Here is a 17527-nt window from a genome sequence, read left to right as displayed (position 1 = left end):
TGACATTTCTTGTAAAGTTCTTACTTTGCATCATTGCCTTACAAGATAAGCATCCACGGCATCTGAAGCTACCCCTAATAGGACTTTGTAACCAACTAACTCCCTGGTGGCTAGTGTAGTGGCTATGGACTAGCCAGTCCTTCAGGGATCTGCCCCTTTTGTAAGTGATCAGGGGCTTCGGACTAACCATTGTGCCTATATCCTCATCCATCTGGACAATAGGCCAAAGCTTCTGCAATATCTTGCGAACCACGTGTGCCCTTTTAGAGAATGTGGTGATAAGCCTACATGTGCTGTCATCCTCAATTAGTTTGGGGAGGGTGGATTCAATAGAGAGGTGCGGTCCCTAACCAGTGTGTCTCCATATGCCTCGGCCACCACCCTTCCTCGGGTATCCCCTCTCAATTCTTAGTAACCGATCCATTACTATCTGCCATTATCTCGATCAGTGTGCAGGTGGGCTGTACTTAGCTACTATCCCATATAATCCCTGTTATGAATGAGGATAGACTTGTCTTGGGTAGTTACTAGTGTTGAGCGAGTACGTTCTGTTAACCCTTTCGCCGAGTACGCTCGGGCCGAGCCCCGAGTATTTACGGCTGCTCGGTGATAAGGTTAAATCGCTCCCATGTGCATGATTTGCAACTGTTCGACAGTTTTATTGCATGGGAGGAATGTCTATTTCTTACACATTCCTCACATGTAATAAAGTTGTCAAACAGTTGCAAATCATGCACACGGGAGCGATTCAACCATATCACCGAGCAGCTATAAATACTCGGAGCTCGGCCCGAGCATACTCGGACAGAACATACTCGCTCAACACTAGTAGTTACACTTTTCTACCATTGGCAGGCACTCATTTGACTTGCATCTCGCTGACGGCACACTGACTTAACATAGTGGAAGCCAGGACCCAGTCGGACCTTGGGACGGGACACGTCCTCCCGACGCCAAGGATTGCGGGCCCTAGGTCAATCAGGGTTGCCCCCAGAGTCTACAGCTCCTGCACCTCCTCCTCCTCAGCCACCATCTCCAAAATGACCACATCAGTCACAAGCTGGAAGCACTGCCTTGGCCAAGCGGCAACAGGCTGTGCTGAAGCTAATATGCTTAGGTGACAAACCGCACAATGCTGAAGAGCTGTGGACAGCTCTGAAAGAGGAGGCAGATCTGTGGCTCACACCGCTGAACCTACAGCCAGGCATGGTAATCTGTGACAATGGCTGGAACCTGGTGGCGGCTCTGAGGCAAGGCGAGCTCACACACGTACCATGCCTGGCCCATGTGCTTAACCTCGTGTTTCAGCGATTTCTCAAATCCTACCCGGAGCTGCCGGATCTGCTTGTTAAAGTACGCCGCCTGTGTGCCCATTTTAGAAAGTCACCTACAGCTTCCGCCGCCCTTGCAGTGTTTTAGCAGCGTTTGCAGCTTCCGGCTCACAGACTGGTATGTGATGTCCCCACGCGTTGAAACTCTACACTGCAGATGTTGGGAAGGATTTTTGAGCAGAAGAGGGCAGTTGTTGAGTAGCAGCATGGGTTGGAGTGGACATGGATGTCAGACATATGTACCATCCTCCAAAACTTTGAGGACTCCACCAAGATGGTGAGCGGCGATGACACCATAATTAGCGTCACCATCCCGCTTCTCTGTCTTTTGAAACGCTCTCTGCTCACAATCAAAGAGGATGCATTGCAGGCGGCGCACGATGAGATGGAGCAAGGAACCATACAGGGTGATTACACACAGCCCAGCCTCATCTCATCCACCCACCCAACGTGGATTGGGTGACAATGAGGAAGACGAGGAAGAACAGGAGCTAGTTTCATGCGCTATAGACGGTACTACATGCACAGCTGTCATACCGTCTGTTCAACGTGGATGGCCAGAGGACAGAGAGGAGAAGGAGGAGACTGTTAAACTCAGCCATGCTTGCCAGACTATGTTACACTGCCTTTTACCCATGACCCTCTCGTTCTCAAAATTTTGGGTGACAGTCATTACTGGTTGGTGACACTTCTAGACCCACGCTACAAGGAGAACTTTCTATCTCTTCTTATTCCTGAGGCGGATAAGTCTACAAAAATGGGGCTGCACCAGAAGGCCCTTGTTGCAGAACTGTTAAAAAAATTCCCATCTGAACACGCTGGCGGCAGAGGTCACAGTTCGTTGGACAACCAAGGACTACAGGCAAGAGAGACACAACTTCAATCCAGCAGAGGCAGCGGAACACTGTCAAAGTTCTGGGACAGTTTTCTCAGCCCCTCCCATCGCACAGGCCCTGAGGTGCGTGGTACTCTCACAAGGAGTGCAAAGTTTGGGAAGATGCTGAGGGAGTACCTTTCCGACCGTACCAAGATCCTTTGTGATTCCTCTGTGCCTTATAATTATTGGGTGTCCAAGCTGGATACGCGGCATGAACTGGCTCTCTACGTCTTGGAGGTCCTGGCCTGCCCTGCCGCCAGCGTTTTATCACAGCGGGTTTTTAGTGCCGCTGGTGGAATTATAACCGATAAGCGCATCCGCCTGTCAACTGAAAATGCTGACAGGCTGACTCTTATAAAAATGAACAAGGGCTTGATTGGGCCAGACTTCTCAACACCACCAAATGATAGCAGCGTAACCAACTCAAATCCAGTGTCTTTTTTTGGGAGGTGTATTCCCATGCACCTCTTCACACCCACATATGGGTATACGCTTCCTGATTTTGGCTATTTGCTCTTGTCCTCCTCCACCAACATATTACCAGGGTGACCGTGGTCCGTGATGCAACACCCACGTAATTTTTTTTAAAGGGTGTTTATGATGCCCGTGGGAAAAAAAAAAAATTTATACAGTATGTTCATGTATACCCCCCCCCCCCCCCCCCCCTAGGAGACCCGCTCCTTTCTAATGGGAACATTTTCCTCCACGTCTCTTCCAAGGGGCATTGGAGTGCCTCCCAATTTTTGGCAACCCTTGCATTCATTGGATAGGCAAAAACAAAGAGTCCTTCCATCATAAATAAAACAGGATGTGTCACACACCACATGGCCAGATAAGGTTGTAAAATGTTAAAATGACATTTCCTGGTGAATGCATTTGTCACGGTTGAAAGCAATGCAAAAACGCATCAAAAACGCTATGTGTGAACATAGCCCAAGGTGTGGAGGAGCATTTTTGTTTTTGGTTATTTATTTTGCCTTATATACAAGTCATTACCCTGGAAAGGATGTTCCTCAACATATTTCCCAGGAAAATCCATTTTAGTTTTGTATGTTTTATTGTGAGTCCGTAAAAGTGGCGTAATACCTCTGACAATGTTGTTGACAGCAGTGACCTGGGAGTCAGAAATGCTTTCAGGGGTCTTCCCCATGCTGTCCCCATGTCATTTGAGCACTGTTCCCATCAATTTGGGCAATTTTAGGCCCTCTGCAGACTGCCGGGGGGAGCCGCCTGAAAAACGCTTGAGTTTCCCATAGACTTACATTGGGCTTGTTGCTCGGGTACCCATTCTGTTTGGGTAAGAATACAAGGAGAGAACAACGGAAAGGACACCATTGTAGGCATTTACTACAGGCCACCTGGGCAAGCTGAAGATATGGATGAACTCTTTATGTATCAAATGACCAAGTTCTCCAAAAAATATGACGTAGTGGTCATGGGAGATTTCAACTATCCAGACATTTGTTGGGAATCTCTCTCAAGTAAAACTAACAGGTCAAGCAAATTCTTATCCTCTCTTGCTGACAACTTTATCTTCCAAAAGGTAGGGGAGAAAACAAGGGGATCTGCTACTTTGGATCTAATCCTTATAAACAGGGAGGAAATTGTTGAGGAGGTAAAGGTGGCTGGGACCCTAGGAGGCAGCGATCATGCTATTATAGAATTTTGGATAACTAGAGGAGGAAGACATGTGAAGACTCAAACTTCAAGGTTAGATTTTAGAAAGGCAGATTTTAAGAGACTCAGAAAGAGAATAGGAGGGATCCAATGGCTGGATGTCCTTAAGGACAAAAATGTCCAGGAAGGATGGGAAATTTTTAAAAAATGAGATTCTCAAAGCACAATCGTTAACAATCCCGAAAAGTAGGAAGAATGGGAAGCATTTAAGGAAACCAGGATGGATGAACACAGAACTTAAACACATGCTAAAAAGAAAGAAAGAAATGTTTATTAAATGGAAAGAGGGAGGCATATCTAAAGAAGATTATAATGCAGTCTGCAGATCCTGCAGGGCACGTATCAGGTTAGCTAAAGCTGACAATGAATTAAGGCTTGCAAGAGATGTCAAAAGCAATAAAAAAGGATTTTGGGGGTATGTCAAAAGTAAAAGAAAAGTCAAAGATGCTATAGGATTTTTACAGGATGAAAATGGAGAAATGGTAAGAGAGGATGTTGAGAAGGCCGAACTTTTTAATTCCTATTTTGCATCTGTTTTCTTTCAGAAAGAAAATGTAACATCAACTGATCTTCACTGTCCTTTTAAAGGAATAGAGGAATCCAAGTTATCTGTAAACAGAAAGATTGTGAGGGAATATTTAGCTAACATAAATGAGTTCAAGTCTCCAGGTCCAGATGAATTACACCCCAGAGTACTGAAGGAGATTGTAGAAGAAATTTTAGAACCACTCTCCATAATCTTTGAAAATTCTTGGAGAACAGGAGAAGTCCCAGAAGACTGGAGAAGAGCAAATGTTGTTCCTATCTTCAAAAAGGGGAAGAAGGTGGACCCAGGGAACTATAGGCCGGTGAGTCTGACTTCTATACCAGGAAAGATCTTTGAACAAATTATTAAACAACATGTATGTAAGTACATGGATAAGAATGAAGTGATTAACCAGAGTCAGCATGGGTTTGTAACTAACAAGTCATGTCAGACTAACTTAATTTCCTTCTATGACAGAATCACTGACTGGGTGGATCAGGGAAATGCTGTAGATATAGTATATCTTGACTTCAGCAAAGCATTTGACAAAGTATCTCACATCATCCTTATTGAAAAAATGACCAAGTATGCAATGGACCAGGCAACTGTTAGGTGGATTCATAACTGGCTTAGTGATCGGACTCAAAGGGTGGTTGTAAATGGCTTCACATCCAGCTGGATGAATGTCTCAAGTGGGGTACCACAGGGCTCCGTCCTGGGACCTGTATTGTTCAACATCTTTATCAATGATTTAGATGAAGGAATTGAGGGTAAACTGATTAAATTTGCTGATGACACAAAGCTAGGAGGGATAGCTAATACTAGAGAAGAGAGAGAGAGGATTCAAAAAGACCTAAATAAACTGGAGCAGTGGGCAGCAACCAACAGAATGGTTTTTAACAGGGAAAAATGCAAAGTACTACATCTGGGCAATAAAAATGAAAAAAGCATATACAGAATGGGAGGAATAGAGCTAAGCAACAGTAAATGTGAAAAAGACTTAGGTATACTAATAGATCATAGACTGAACATGAGTCAACAGTGTGATGCAGCAGCAAAAAAGGCAAATACAATTCTGGGATGTATTAACAGAAGCATACAGTCTAGATCACGTGAAGTCATTATCGGTCTTTACTCCTCTTTGGTCAGACCTCATCTGGAATACTGTGTACAGTTTTGGGCACCACATTTTAAAAAAGACATAGACAAACTGGAGCAAGTTCAGAGAAGAGCGACCAGAATGGTGACTGGTCTGCAAACCATGTCCTATGAGGAACGGTTGCAGGATTTGGGAATGTTTAGCTTGCAAAAAAGAAGACTGAGAGGAGACTTAATAGCTGTCTACAAATATGTCAAGGGCTGTCACATTGTAGAAGGATCATCTTTATTCTCATTTGCACAAGGAAAGACTAGAAGCAATGGGATGAAACTAAATGGGAGGAGACACAGATTAGATATTAGAAAAAACTTTTTGACAGTTAGGGTGATTAATGAGTGGAACAGGCTGCCACGAGAGGTGGTGAGTTCCCCTTCAATGGACGTCTTCAAACAGAGGCTGGACAGACATCTGTCTGAGATGATCTAGTGAATCCTGCTTTAAGCAGGGGGTTGGACCAGATGACCCAGGAGGTCCCTTCCAACTCTACCATTCTATGATTCTATGATATTCCAATGTGCTCAACCCGAGCATCGAGCACCCGAGCATTTTAGTACTCGCCCATCACTAGTCACCATATGATGACTACACTATTGTGTAGGTTAAATGGGTCTCACAAAAAGTGGTGATCAAAAATCAATAGAGTATGTGCAAAGAAGTCTATTTGCAATATACTTGAATTAATAATAATGTGTTGGTTTGCATGCAAATTAAATTTCCCTCTGTAATAGAGCCCAATGCTATTTCTCCTATGGTTGGAGGGCAGGTCACCCTTCAGTGGTGAATGCACCTGCTCAGTAGCATCCCCTGCTCCTGTGGTGTATTGATCGTACAGTAATGAGTCAAATACTACAAGGTAATGAGAGGAAAAACAGCATGTGAAGTACATGCAAAATAGAAGGATTGATGGATGGGTGTCACGATAAATGAAAAGTGTGCGGGAGAGTGGCATTATTTTGCATCAATATCGTTAGAGTGACCATCGTTTTAATTTTCACTTTATTAATCGATAGTACAAGTGAAAATAAGTTACTTTGAAATATATTTTAATTTCAAATAAATCCATTTTTTTTCTCCTCCTCAACTGATCTGTCATTCTCAAAATTCTCAATTCTTGGCTACAATTTGTATTTAGTGAAGACAGATTTATAAAATTACTGAGATGAAGATTCTATCGGTAGCAACTGTCATTTCCTATGTCGCGGGAGGAGGGAGGAGCTAGAAGCAAAGCAGCTCCTCCTCCTCCTCCCAGTCTAAACAGAATCTTACCAGTATCTCCCATCTCAGTAACGGGAAAATCCGTTCCGTTGGCACTGAATACAGATATTACCTGTAAATTGAGAATTTTGACAATGAATGATCAGTCCTGTCGGAGAAAAAAGCAGATTTCTCTAAAAAGAAATATTACAGAGTTACTTAGTTTCACATGTACAATTGATTTAAATAAAAAGATTGTTACTCTTTAAAGTAATGACACGGATGATTCCAGAGATGCATTTAGTTATACAACACCTTTAAATCTAATTTGTGGTTTATATTATGTTTTTGGACGCCGTAAATATGTAATCTCTCAGTAACCAAAGGCGCACATTCAAAAGCAGAAGAAAGTATACATAGAGAAATAAGTGCCTACCAGGGTAAAGCTTTCCTCCCAGGATAAGCTCATCTGCATTGCCGTCTGCACTTCACTAATAAATGAAAAAGTATTACCTCTGTAAATTAGCTGATTTTGATCAAAACAAACAAGTGGCACAAAAATGAGCACGAAGTTAGATTATCAAGCGTTTATGCCAACTTACCGCTCACGAGCCGTTTCTCGATTCATTAAATCGACGCCTTCTTCCTTTATGAAGAAATGATGCAAGTCAGCCATGTATGGATTACAGGTTTCGCACTAAATGATTGCAGACATATTTCTAACTTTTATTTATTTTTATTATTTTTTTAAATCTCATGGGAGATTGTTTTAAATTGGGGGGTAACTACAGCCCTTTGCCATCTCTGTCAGCCCCACAGACAATGAAGGATGCACAGATGTAAGAAGAATATCTTTTGTACTTTGAATTAAAGGTAAAATTACCCTTTTCAGCTGGTGAAGTCTGCTGCTTGGAATGCGCACAGGAGAGGATGACGGCACCTGAGCGGAGAGAATTGACATAGATTAGTGAAATATCACACAACGCTTGAAGGTACCACTTTGCATTTCACCATCAGTTAGGTATCAGTGATGTATATTCTGTGTGTGTAGTAAAGTACTTACTGCCCGACATCCTCTGCAGTTTCCAGTGCAACTCCACTTCTCTTCTGGATCACGTGACCACAGTTGTGACTTACTGTATTTTTCAGACTATAAGACACACTTTCCCCTCCACCAAATTTGGGAGGAAAATGGGGGGGGGGGGTACATCTTATAGGCCGAATGCAGGCTTACCGGGGGGTAGCGGCGATGGTGGAGCAGGGCTCCCTCCTCAGGAAGCCACTGGCGGAGGCAGAAGTGTGGCCAAGCTGCGGGCACACTGGCGACTTCCTGAGGGCCCTGCTCCATGCAATGCACTCTACTCTGCCTCACCGCCGACACCGGGCCCGCAACATCGCACTGCTGGGACACCCCCTCCTCTACTTACAAGATGGCGGAGAGGGACCGGATCAGCACTGGAAACCACAGAAGACAGTCACCAGTAAGCATTCCCTACACACATGGAACATACATTAATGATACCTAACTGATGGTGAAATTAATTTATAAATAAATACAAATAAAAAAAAAAGTCCAGAATGGGACTTAAAGTGGTTGCCTACCCCCAAAATAATCAAAGACAAGGAGCTATTAAGTATAATACAATCAAGCATAATCACCTGCTATAACCCTCGTGGATGCAGTGTAGTCGCCGGGAACATATGCAATGGAATTCTGCAGAGGTCAGGAATTTGCTGAAGTGGTCAAATGACAAGAACGGCCCACCATTACAGTCACCTGACTGCAGTAACCAATCAGTCCAGTACAGGTCTGGTGCAGACCACCAAAGCGGCTGGGTACTGATACACAGAGGGGAATACAGCAAGCATGCTTGATTTTACTTTTTTTTTTTTTTTTTTTTTACATACCAGTTACCTGTAATTTTTGGGGGATGCTGGAGGGGTGGGGGTTCAGCAAACAGGTGTCTTATTCACTGCAACAAAGGGATGAAACCACGAGCAATGGTTGTCATCAGCTGCGATGCTAGCCTGGAAAGTGAGCAGTTTTTTCAAACAATTTTCCATCACCCTTGGGCCATTAAAAAGAGGATTAACCACTTGTTGCAGTGGCCATTTTCAGTTTTTGTTTCTGTCAATTTGGTGGATGAGGGCATGTTTTTTGTGGTACTAGTTGTCCTTTTGAATGACACCATTTTATCATGTGATGCCCTGGAAGCGGGAAAAAAATTCCAAGTGCGTTGAAATTGAAAATGACGCACTCCTAAACGCGGACTTTCACAGGAGCCATCGGCACCTCGCGATCACGTCAGAGATGGACAGCGGGATTTAACAGGTTAACTGCTCCCCACACAGCTTGAAACAAAGTTGTTTAAACATAATTGTGGAAAGGTGCCAACAATTTTGCCAGGCCCATTTTTGTGGTTTTGTGTGAAATGATGTCCAATTTGACTTTCTCTGCTTTTTGTGTTGTTCCAATACACACAAAGGAAATAAACATGTGAATAACAAAACATGTGGAATTGCAATAATTTTCTAGGAGAAGGCAGCACGGTGGCTTGGTGGTTAGCACTGCAGCCTTGCAGCCCTGGGTTCAAATCCCACCAAGGGCAACATCTGCATGGAGTTTGTATGTTCTCCCCATGTTTGTGTGGGTTTCCTCCGGATTCTCCAGTTTCCTCCCACACTCCAAAGTCATACTGATAGGAAATTTAGATTGTGAGCCCCAATGGGGGCAGTGCCCATAATGTCTGTGAAGCTCTGTGGAATTAATGACACTTTATAAGTGAGTAAAATAAATAAATACTTAACTTTCTGGAACAATTTCAAGGGTGACAACACTTCTGGCCATGACTATGTTGGTAAGGGGTTAAGTATTTGACAACCCCTGCAAGATTTCTTATATTTACATTACAAAAAGGCCCCCATTTATCAAGACTGAAGCTTTGCACACCAGGTGCTCCACATCCAACCAAAAACTACAGAAAGTAACACACAAGGTCAGCAATGGATAGGTTACAGATAACAACCCGCTCTTACCACGGTCTGGCGGTTCACCACAGTAGTGCTGTTTCTGCGAGCACGGGCGACGTAGGGTTGAAACACTTGGGAGTGATCACTGTGGAAAGTAGAACAAAAAAGGCACAATGTAAATAATCCTGTACATGATCAGCCATCTGTAGAGATATACTATTAGCCGATCCCCCGGCTAGGCCCCTCGTATCCACAAAGCAGAAGGATCTATTGCCGTCTAATTTAATGCAGTAGGACAGTGCCAACTTCTGGCGTTAAAGGGGTCGTATATCTCTTGAACCCTTCGTTTTAAAAACAAAAACTGAATCCTCGGGGCTGCAGCGGGAATACAATAAAAGTAAGAGCTTTCCATTTTGATCTGGTGACAAGTCCCCCTTTAAAGGGGTTGTCCAGGTTTGGCATGACTTCTGCGGTCACTCTATGCACACTGCAATGATTCTTTGATGCAGAGAGCGGGCGTTTAAGAGACTGCGAGTATGTGACATGCACACCCCCAGCCACAGTCCAACTAGAGTTGTCGGCTTTGCTCAATTCACTTGTGCACGTCTAGTCAGAACGCTCCCGGCGTTGCAAAATCCACACAGCGCGCCCTATGCGTGATGCCAGGAATCACAAGTCTGCTGTCTCATACAGTGACAGCAGACTTTCATGTCAAACCTGGACAACCCCTTTAAAGGACGACTTGTCACCAGGTCAAAATGCAAAGCTCTTGCTTTTATTGTATTCCCACTGCAGCCCCAAGGATTCAGTTTTTGTTTTTAAATCAGTTATAGGGTTCCAGCGATATAGGGCTTTTTTATTTAGTGTAAAGTTTTACGGTCTTTACCAAGAGGGCATGGCTCACAGGATTCTCTGGGGGCATCTTTAAGGCTGCGTGCCCACTATGCGTTTTTCAAGCGTTTTTGCCGCGGAATTTCCGCAGCGAAAACGCCTAAGAAACGCTTGGTGATACGTGCCCCATGGTCCCCAATGATAATCCGCATGTGCTATGCACATGCTGCGGAAATTTCCGCTGCGGATTATCATTGCGGAAAAATACGCAGCATGTCCATTAATTTTGCGGATACGCAGCGTAATCGCCGCCATTGACTTGCATTGGACCGTGTGACATCCGCATCACTGCATCAGAACATGCGGATATCACGAGGTTCAATGTGCGGATGGTACCCGGGTCTGGAGGAGAGGAGACTCTCATCCAGACCCGGGTACCATGGTACCTGTAAAAAAAAGAATTTAAAATAAAAAATAAAGATTATACTTACCTTCCGATGTCCTCTCCCCTCCGTCTGATCTGCTGTATGGGTCGCGTTGTTGTGAAGGGCCTGCCATGGCATCATTGAGTCATGTGACCTGACACATGACTCAATGACATCACCGCAGGTCCTTCACAACACCGCGAGCCGCTCAAGACACCGGACGCAGCGGAGAAAACACCGGGAGGACATCGTAAGGTGAGTATAATCTTTATTTTTTACAATTCTTATTCTTTTTTTTTTTTTTTAACTATTACTTGGTCACACCACTATAAATCCATGCCGGTTGCATGGATTTATATAGTGTGAACAAGTTGTCAAGCACTTTCCAAGTGATGCTAAAATCGCTTGGAAAAGCGCATGTAAAATCCGAATGCGTTTTTCCTGCCAGGGAGAAGCGGAAAAAATATGCAGAATTTCTGCATCATGGGCAGCCTAAGAAGTTGGCCACAACTTATTATGTCCCCAATGTATCCCCCCAGGGCCCATAAGTGTCTTTGTAATTACCTTCTGTTGCAGGTTCTGCCTGTGAGTGGCACTATCGGTGGCCGCTCACAGTCATCACGTGACACCGCGCTGACATCACGACAAGTGAGGCGTGACTCAGCACGGGGGTCCCCGCGGTGGCTGCTGGGTTGTGAGCGGGGTTACCCCCGTGTCACACCCAGCATCTACCGCGCGCTTTCCCGATGAATGAGGACAGGGAGAGCGCGTGGTGGTGTGACGTGCGGGGTAAGCCCATCCATAGCCCAGCATCCACTGGTGGAAAGCGTTAGAGTGTCCCTCGGCTGCAGCCTGGACTTGTCATGACATCAGCGCTGGATGCAGCCGGGGTCACGTGATGCCTGTGAGCAGCCAGTGATAGCGCCGCTCACAGGCAGTAACTGCAACAGAAGTTATTTACAAAAACACTTATGGGTCCCGGGGAGATACATTGGGGAGGGGGTAATAAGTAGTGGACAACCCCTTTAAGACTTTGCCTGCGCCCCTGGCCTCCCTCTGTGACACCCACCCCCAAACAACGGCCTCCCTGTGTGACCACCCCAACTCCGTATCCCCCGACCTCCCCCTGTGCCCCCCAAGTAGCCTCCAGGCTTCCCCTGTGCCCCCCAAGTAGCCTCCAGGCTTCCCCTGTGCCCCCCAAGTAGTCTCCGGCCTCCCCCTGCGCCACCCCCAGTAGTCCCCTCTGTGCCCCCTTAGTAGTCTCCAGTCCCCCCGCCCCGCAGCACAAGGCCCTCACCTCAGCCCGTTAATATGGGGGGCGCTATTGGACCTCCTCAGGCCTCCGTCCCCCGGGATCTCCACCACGTCCAGCTCCATCTTCTCCTGAGCCATGATGTCGGCGCTGCTCCCGGATCTCCCCGGGATGTGCGGGTCCCTCTGTCCCTCAATGGCTCATTCCCGCCTCAGGCCGCAGTGACTCCGGGGCTCCCTGTGCCCTGAGCTCAGGGCTCCATGCTGGCGGTGCAGGAGACGAGCTGTCTGCCGCTTCCCCGCTCCCACCTGCTGCCGAGTGTGAGGCCGAGACCCCGGGACACCACAGGCCCAGTACAATCACCGGAGCCCAGCCAGACACGGCAGCCGCCTGCGCATGCGTAGTAATGTCCGACTCCAGACTGACGAGACTATCTGAGGCTACAGAGGAGACTGCGCTGCACCGCCCCTCACCTCACTATATACCGCTGTACTGTACACTGCACCGCCCCTCACCTCACTATATACCGCTGTACTGTACACTGTACCGCCCCTCACCTCACTATATACCGCTGTACTGTACACTGCACCGCCCCTCACCTCACTATATACCGCTGTACTGTACACTGCACCTCACCTCACTATATACCGCTGTACTGTACACTGCACCGCCCCTCACCTCACTATATACCGCTGTACTGTACACTGTACCTCCCCTCACCTCACTATATACCGCTGTACTGTACACTGTACCGCCCCTCACTATATACCGCTGTACTGTACACTGTACCGCCCCTCACCTCACTATATACCGCTGTACTGTACACTGCACCGCCCCTCACCTCACTATATACCGCTGTACTGTACACTGCACCTCACCTCACTATATACCGCTGTACTGTACACTGCACCGCCCCTCACCTCACTATATACCGCTGTACTGTACACTGCACCGCCCCTCACCTCACTATATACCGCTGTACTGTACACTGCACCGCCCCTCACCTCACTATATACTCCTGTACTGTACACTGCACCGCCCCTCACCTCACTATATACCGCTGTACTGTACACTGCACCGCCCCTCACCTCACTATATACCGCTGTACTGTACATTGCACCGCCCCTCACCTCACTATATACTCCTGTACTGTACACTGCACCGCCCCTCACCTCACTATATACCTCTGTACTGTACACTGCGCCGCCCCTCACCTCACTATATACCGCTGTACTGTACACTGTACCGCCCCTCACCTCACTATATACCGCTGTACTGTACACTGCACCGCCCCTCACCTCACTATATACCGCTGTACTGTACACTGCACCGCCCCTCACCTCACTATATACTCCTGTACTGTACACTGCACCGCCCCTCACCTCACTATATACCGCTGTACTGTACACTGCACCGCCCCTCACCTCACTATATACCGCTGTACTGTACATTGCACCGCCCCTCACCTCACTATATACTCCTGTACTGTACACTGCACCGCCCCTCACCTCACTATATACCTCTGTACTGTACACTGCGCCGCCCCTCACCTCACTATATACCGCTGTACTGTACACTGTACCGCCCCTCACCTCACTATATACCGCTGTACTGTACACTGCACCGCCCCTCACCTCACTATATACCGCTGTACTGTACACTGCACCGCCCCTCACCTCACTATATACCGCTGTACTGTACACTGCACCGCCCCTCACCTCACTATATACCGCTGTACTGTACACTGCACCGCCCCTCACCTCACTATATACCGCTGTACTGTACACTGCACTGCCCCCTCACCTCACTATATACCCCTGTACTGTACACTGCACTGCCCCCTCACCTCACTATATACCGCTGTACTGTACACTACACCACCCCTCACCTCACTATATACCCCTGTACTGTACACTGCACCGCCCCCTCACCTCACTATATACCGCGTACTGTACACTACACCACCCCTCACCTCACTATATACCCCTGTACTGTACACTGCACCACCCCTCACCTCACTATATACCCCTGTACTGTACACTGCACCACCCCTCACCTCACTATATACCGCTGTACTGTACACTGCACCGCCCCTCACCTCACTATATACCCCTGTACTGTACACTGCACCGCCCCCTCACCTCACTATATACCGCTGTACTGTACACTGCACCACCCCTCACCTCACTATATACCGCTGTACTGTACACTACACCGCCCCTCACCTCACTATATACCGCTGTACTGTACACTGCACCGCCCCTCACCTCACTATATACCGCTGTACTGTACACTGCACCACCCCTCACCTCACTATATACCCCTGTACTGTACACTGCACCGCCCCCTCACCTCACTATATACCGCTGTACTGTACACTGCACCGCCCCTCACCTCACTATATACTCCTGTACTGTACACTGCACCGCCCCTCACCTCACTATATACCTCTGTACTGTACACTGTACCGCCCCTCACCTCACTATATACCGCTGTACTGTACACTGCACCGCCCCTCACCTCACTATATACCTCTGTACTGTACACTGTACCGCCCCTCACCTCACTATATACCGCTGTACTGTACACTGCACCGCCCCTCACCTCACTATATACCGCTGTACTGTACACTGCACCGCCCCTCACCTCACTATATACCTCTGTACTGTACACTGCACCGCCCCTCACCTCACTATATACCGCTGTACTGTACACTGCACTGCCCCCTCACCTCACTATATACCCCTGTACTGTACACTGCACTGCCCCCTCACCTCACTATATACCGCTGTACTGTACACTACACCACCCCTCACCTCACTATATACCCCTGTACTGTACACTACACCACCCCTCACCTCACTATATACCCCTGTACTGTACACTGCACCGCCCCCTCACCTCACTATATACCCCTGTACTGTACACTGCACCGCCCCCTCACCTCACTATATACCGCGTACTGTACACTACACCACCCCTCACCTCACTATATACCCCTGTACTGTACACTGCACCACCCCTCACCTCACTATATACCGCTGTACTGTACACTGCACCGCCCCTCACCTCACTATATACCCCTGTACTGTACACTGCACCGCCCCCTCACCTCACTATATACCGCTGTACTGTACACTGCACCGCCCCTCACCTCACTATATACCCCTGTACTGTACACTGCACCGCCCCCTCACCTCACTATATACCGCTGTACTGTACACTGCACCACCCCTCACCTCACTATATACCGCTGTACTGTACACTACACCGCCCCTCACCTCACTATATACCGCTGTACTGTACACTGCACCACCCCTCACCTCACTATATACCGCTGTACTGTACACTGCACCACCCCTCACCTCACTATATACCGCTGTACTGTACACTACACCGCCCCTCACCTCACTATATACCGCTGTACTGTACACTGCACCACCCCTCACCTCACTATATACCGCTGTACTTTACACTGCACCACCCCTCACCTCACTATATACCGCTGTACTGTACACTACACCGCCCCTCACCTCACTATATACCGCTGTACTGTACACTGCACCACCCCTCACCTCACTATATACCGCTGTACTGTACACTACACCGCCCCTCACCTCACTATATACCGCTGTACTGTACACTGCACCGCCCCTCACCTCACTATATACCGCTGTACTGTACACTGCACCGCCCCTCACCTCACTATATACCCCTGTACTGTACACTGCACTGCCCCTCACCTCACTATATACCGCTGTACTGTACACTGCACCACCCCTCACCTCACTATATACCGCTGTACTATACACTACACCGCCCCTCACCTCACTATATACCTATATACCCCTGTACTGTACACTGCACTGCCCCTCACCTCACTATATACCGCTGTACTGTACACTACACCGCCCCTCACCTCACTATATACCGCTGTACTGTACACTGCACCACCCCTCACCTCACTATATACCGCTGTACTGTACACTACACCACCCCTCACCTCACTATATACCGCTGTACTGTACACTACACCGCCCCTCACCTCACTATATACCGCTGTACTGTACACTGCACCGCCTCTCACCTCACTATATACCTATATACTCTTGTACTGTACACTGCACTGCCCCTCACCTCACTATATACCTCTGTACTGTACACTGCACCACCCCTCACCTCACTATATACCGCTGTACTGTACACTACACCGCCCCTCACCTCACTATATACCGTTGTACTGTACACTGCACCGCCCCTCACCTCACTATATGCCGCTGTACTGTACACTGCACTGCCCCCTCACCTCACTATATACCCCTGTACTGTACACTGCACCGCCCCTCACCAAATACCTATATACCCCTGTACTGTACACTGCACCGCCCCTCACCTCACTATATACCGCTGTACTGTACACTACACCGCCCCTCACCTCACTATATACCGCTGTACTGTACACTGCACCGCCCCTCATCTCACTATATACCCCTGTACTGTACACTGCACTGCCCCCTCACCTCACTATATACCTATATACCCCTGTACTGTACACTGCACCGCCCCTCACCATATACCTATATACCCCTGTACTGTACACTGCACCGCCCCTCACCTCACTATATACCCCTGTACTGTACACTGCACTGCCCCTCACCTCACTATATACCGCTGTACTGTACACTGCACCACCCCTCACCTCACTATATACTCCTGTACTGTACACTGCACCGCCCCTCACCTCACTATATACCGCTGTACTGTACACTGCACCGCCCCTCACCTCACTATATACCGCTGTACTGTACACTGCACTGCCCCCTCACCTCACTATATACCCCTGTACTGTACACTGCACTGCCCCCTCACCTCACTATATACCCCTGTACTGTACACTGCACTGCCCCCTCACCTCACTATATACCGCTGTACTGTACACTACACCACCCCTCACCTCACTATATACCCCTGTACTGTACACTGCACCGCCCCCTCACCTCACTATATACCGCGTACTGTACACTACACCGCCCCTCACCTCACTATATACCCCTGTACTGTACACTGCACCACCCCTCACCTCACTATATACCCCTGTACTGTACACTGCACCACCCCTCACCTCACTATATACCGCTGTACAGTACACTGCACCGCCCCTCACCTCACTATATACCCCTGTACTGTACACTGCACCGCCCCCTCACCTCACTATATACCGCTGTACTGTACACTGCACCACCCCTCACCTCACTATATACCGCTGTACTGTACACTACACCGCC

At 47.7% G+C, this 17527-nt stretch overlaps 1 protein-coding gene across 7 annotated transcripts in view; it reads right to left on the bottom strand.

The window, feature by feature from the left end:
* LOC141154831 (PABIR family member 2-like) overlaps positions 1-12718 on the bottom strand; it is a 31998-nt gene extending 19280 nt beyond the window's left edge. For 4 of the 7 annotated variants that reach the window (XM_073641305.1, XM_073641308.1, XM_073641306.1 and 1 more), the window contains exons 1-5: positions 12288-12717; positions 9801-9879; positions 7648-7704; positions 7367-7410; positions 7201-7255 (exon numbers count right to left, since the gene is read on the bottom strand). In XM_073641305.1, the coding sequence (XP_073497406.1) occupies positions 7201-7255; positions 7367-7410; positions 7648-7704; positions 9801-9879; positions 12288-12382 (330 nt within the window). In that variant the 5' untranslated portion in view covers positions 12383-12717. Of the gene's footprint in view, positions 1-7200; positions 7256-7366; positions 7411-7647; positions 7705-9800; positions 9880-12287 lie in introns of all 7 variants that reach the window. The other 3 variants (XM_073641307.1, XM_073641312.1, XM_073641309.1) reach the window with 1 other exon arrangement.
* Between the last annotated feature and the right edge of the window lie 4809 nt (positions 12719-17527).

This window comes from Phyllobates terribilis, unplaced genomic scaffold (assembly GCF_046119375.1).
Source record: "Phyllobates terribilis strain yellow unplaced genomic scaffold, ASM4611937v1 Scaffold_7__3_contigs__length_470593459, whole genome shotgun sequence".
NCBI lineage: Eukaryota > Metazoa > Chordata > Amphibia > Anura > Dendrobatidae > Phyllobates > Phyllobates terribilis.
The sequence above is the reverse complement of the archived record's forward strand: the minus strand, read 5'-3'. Positions and strand labels throughout refer to the sequence as shown.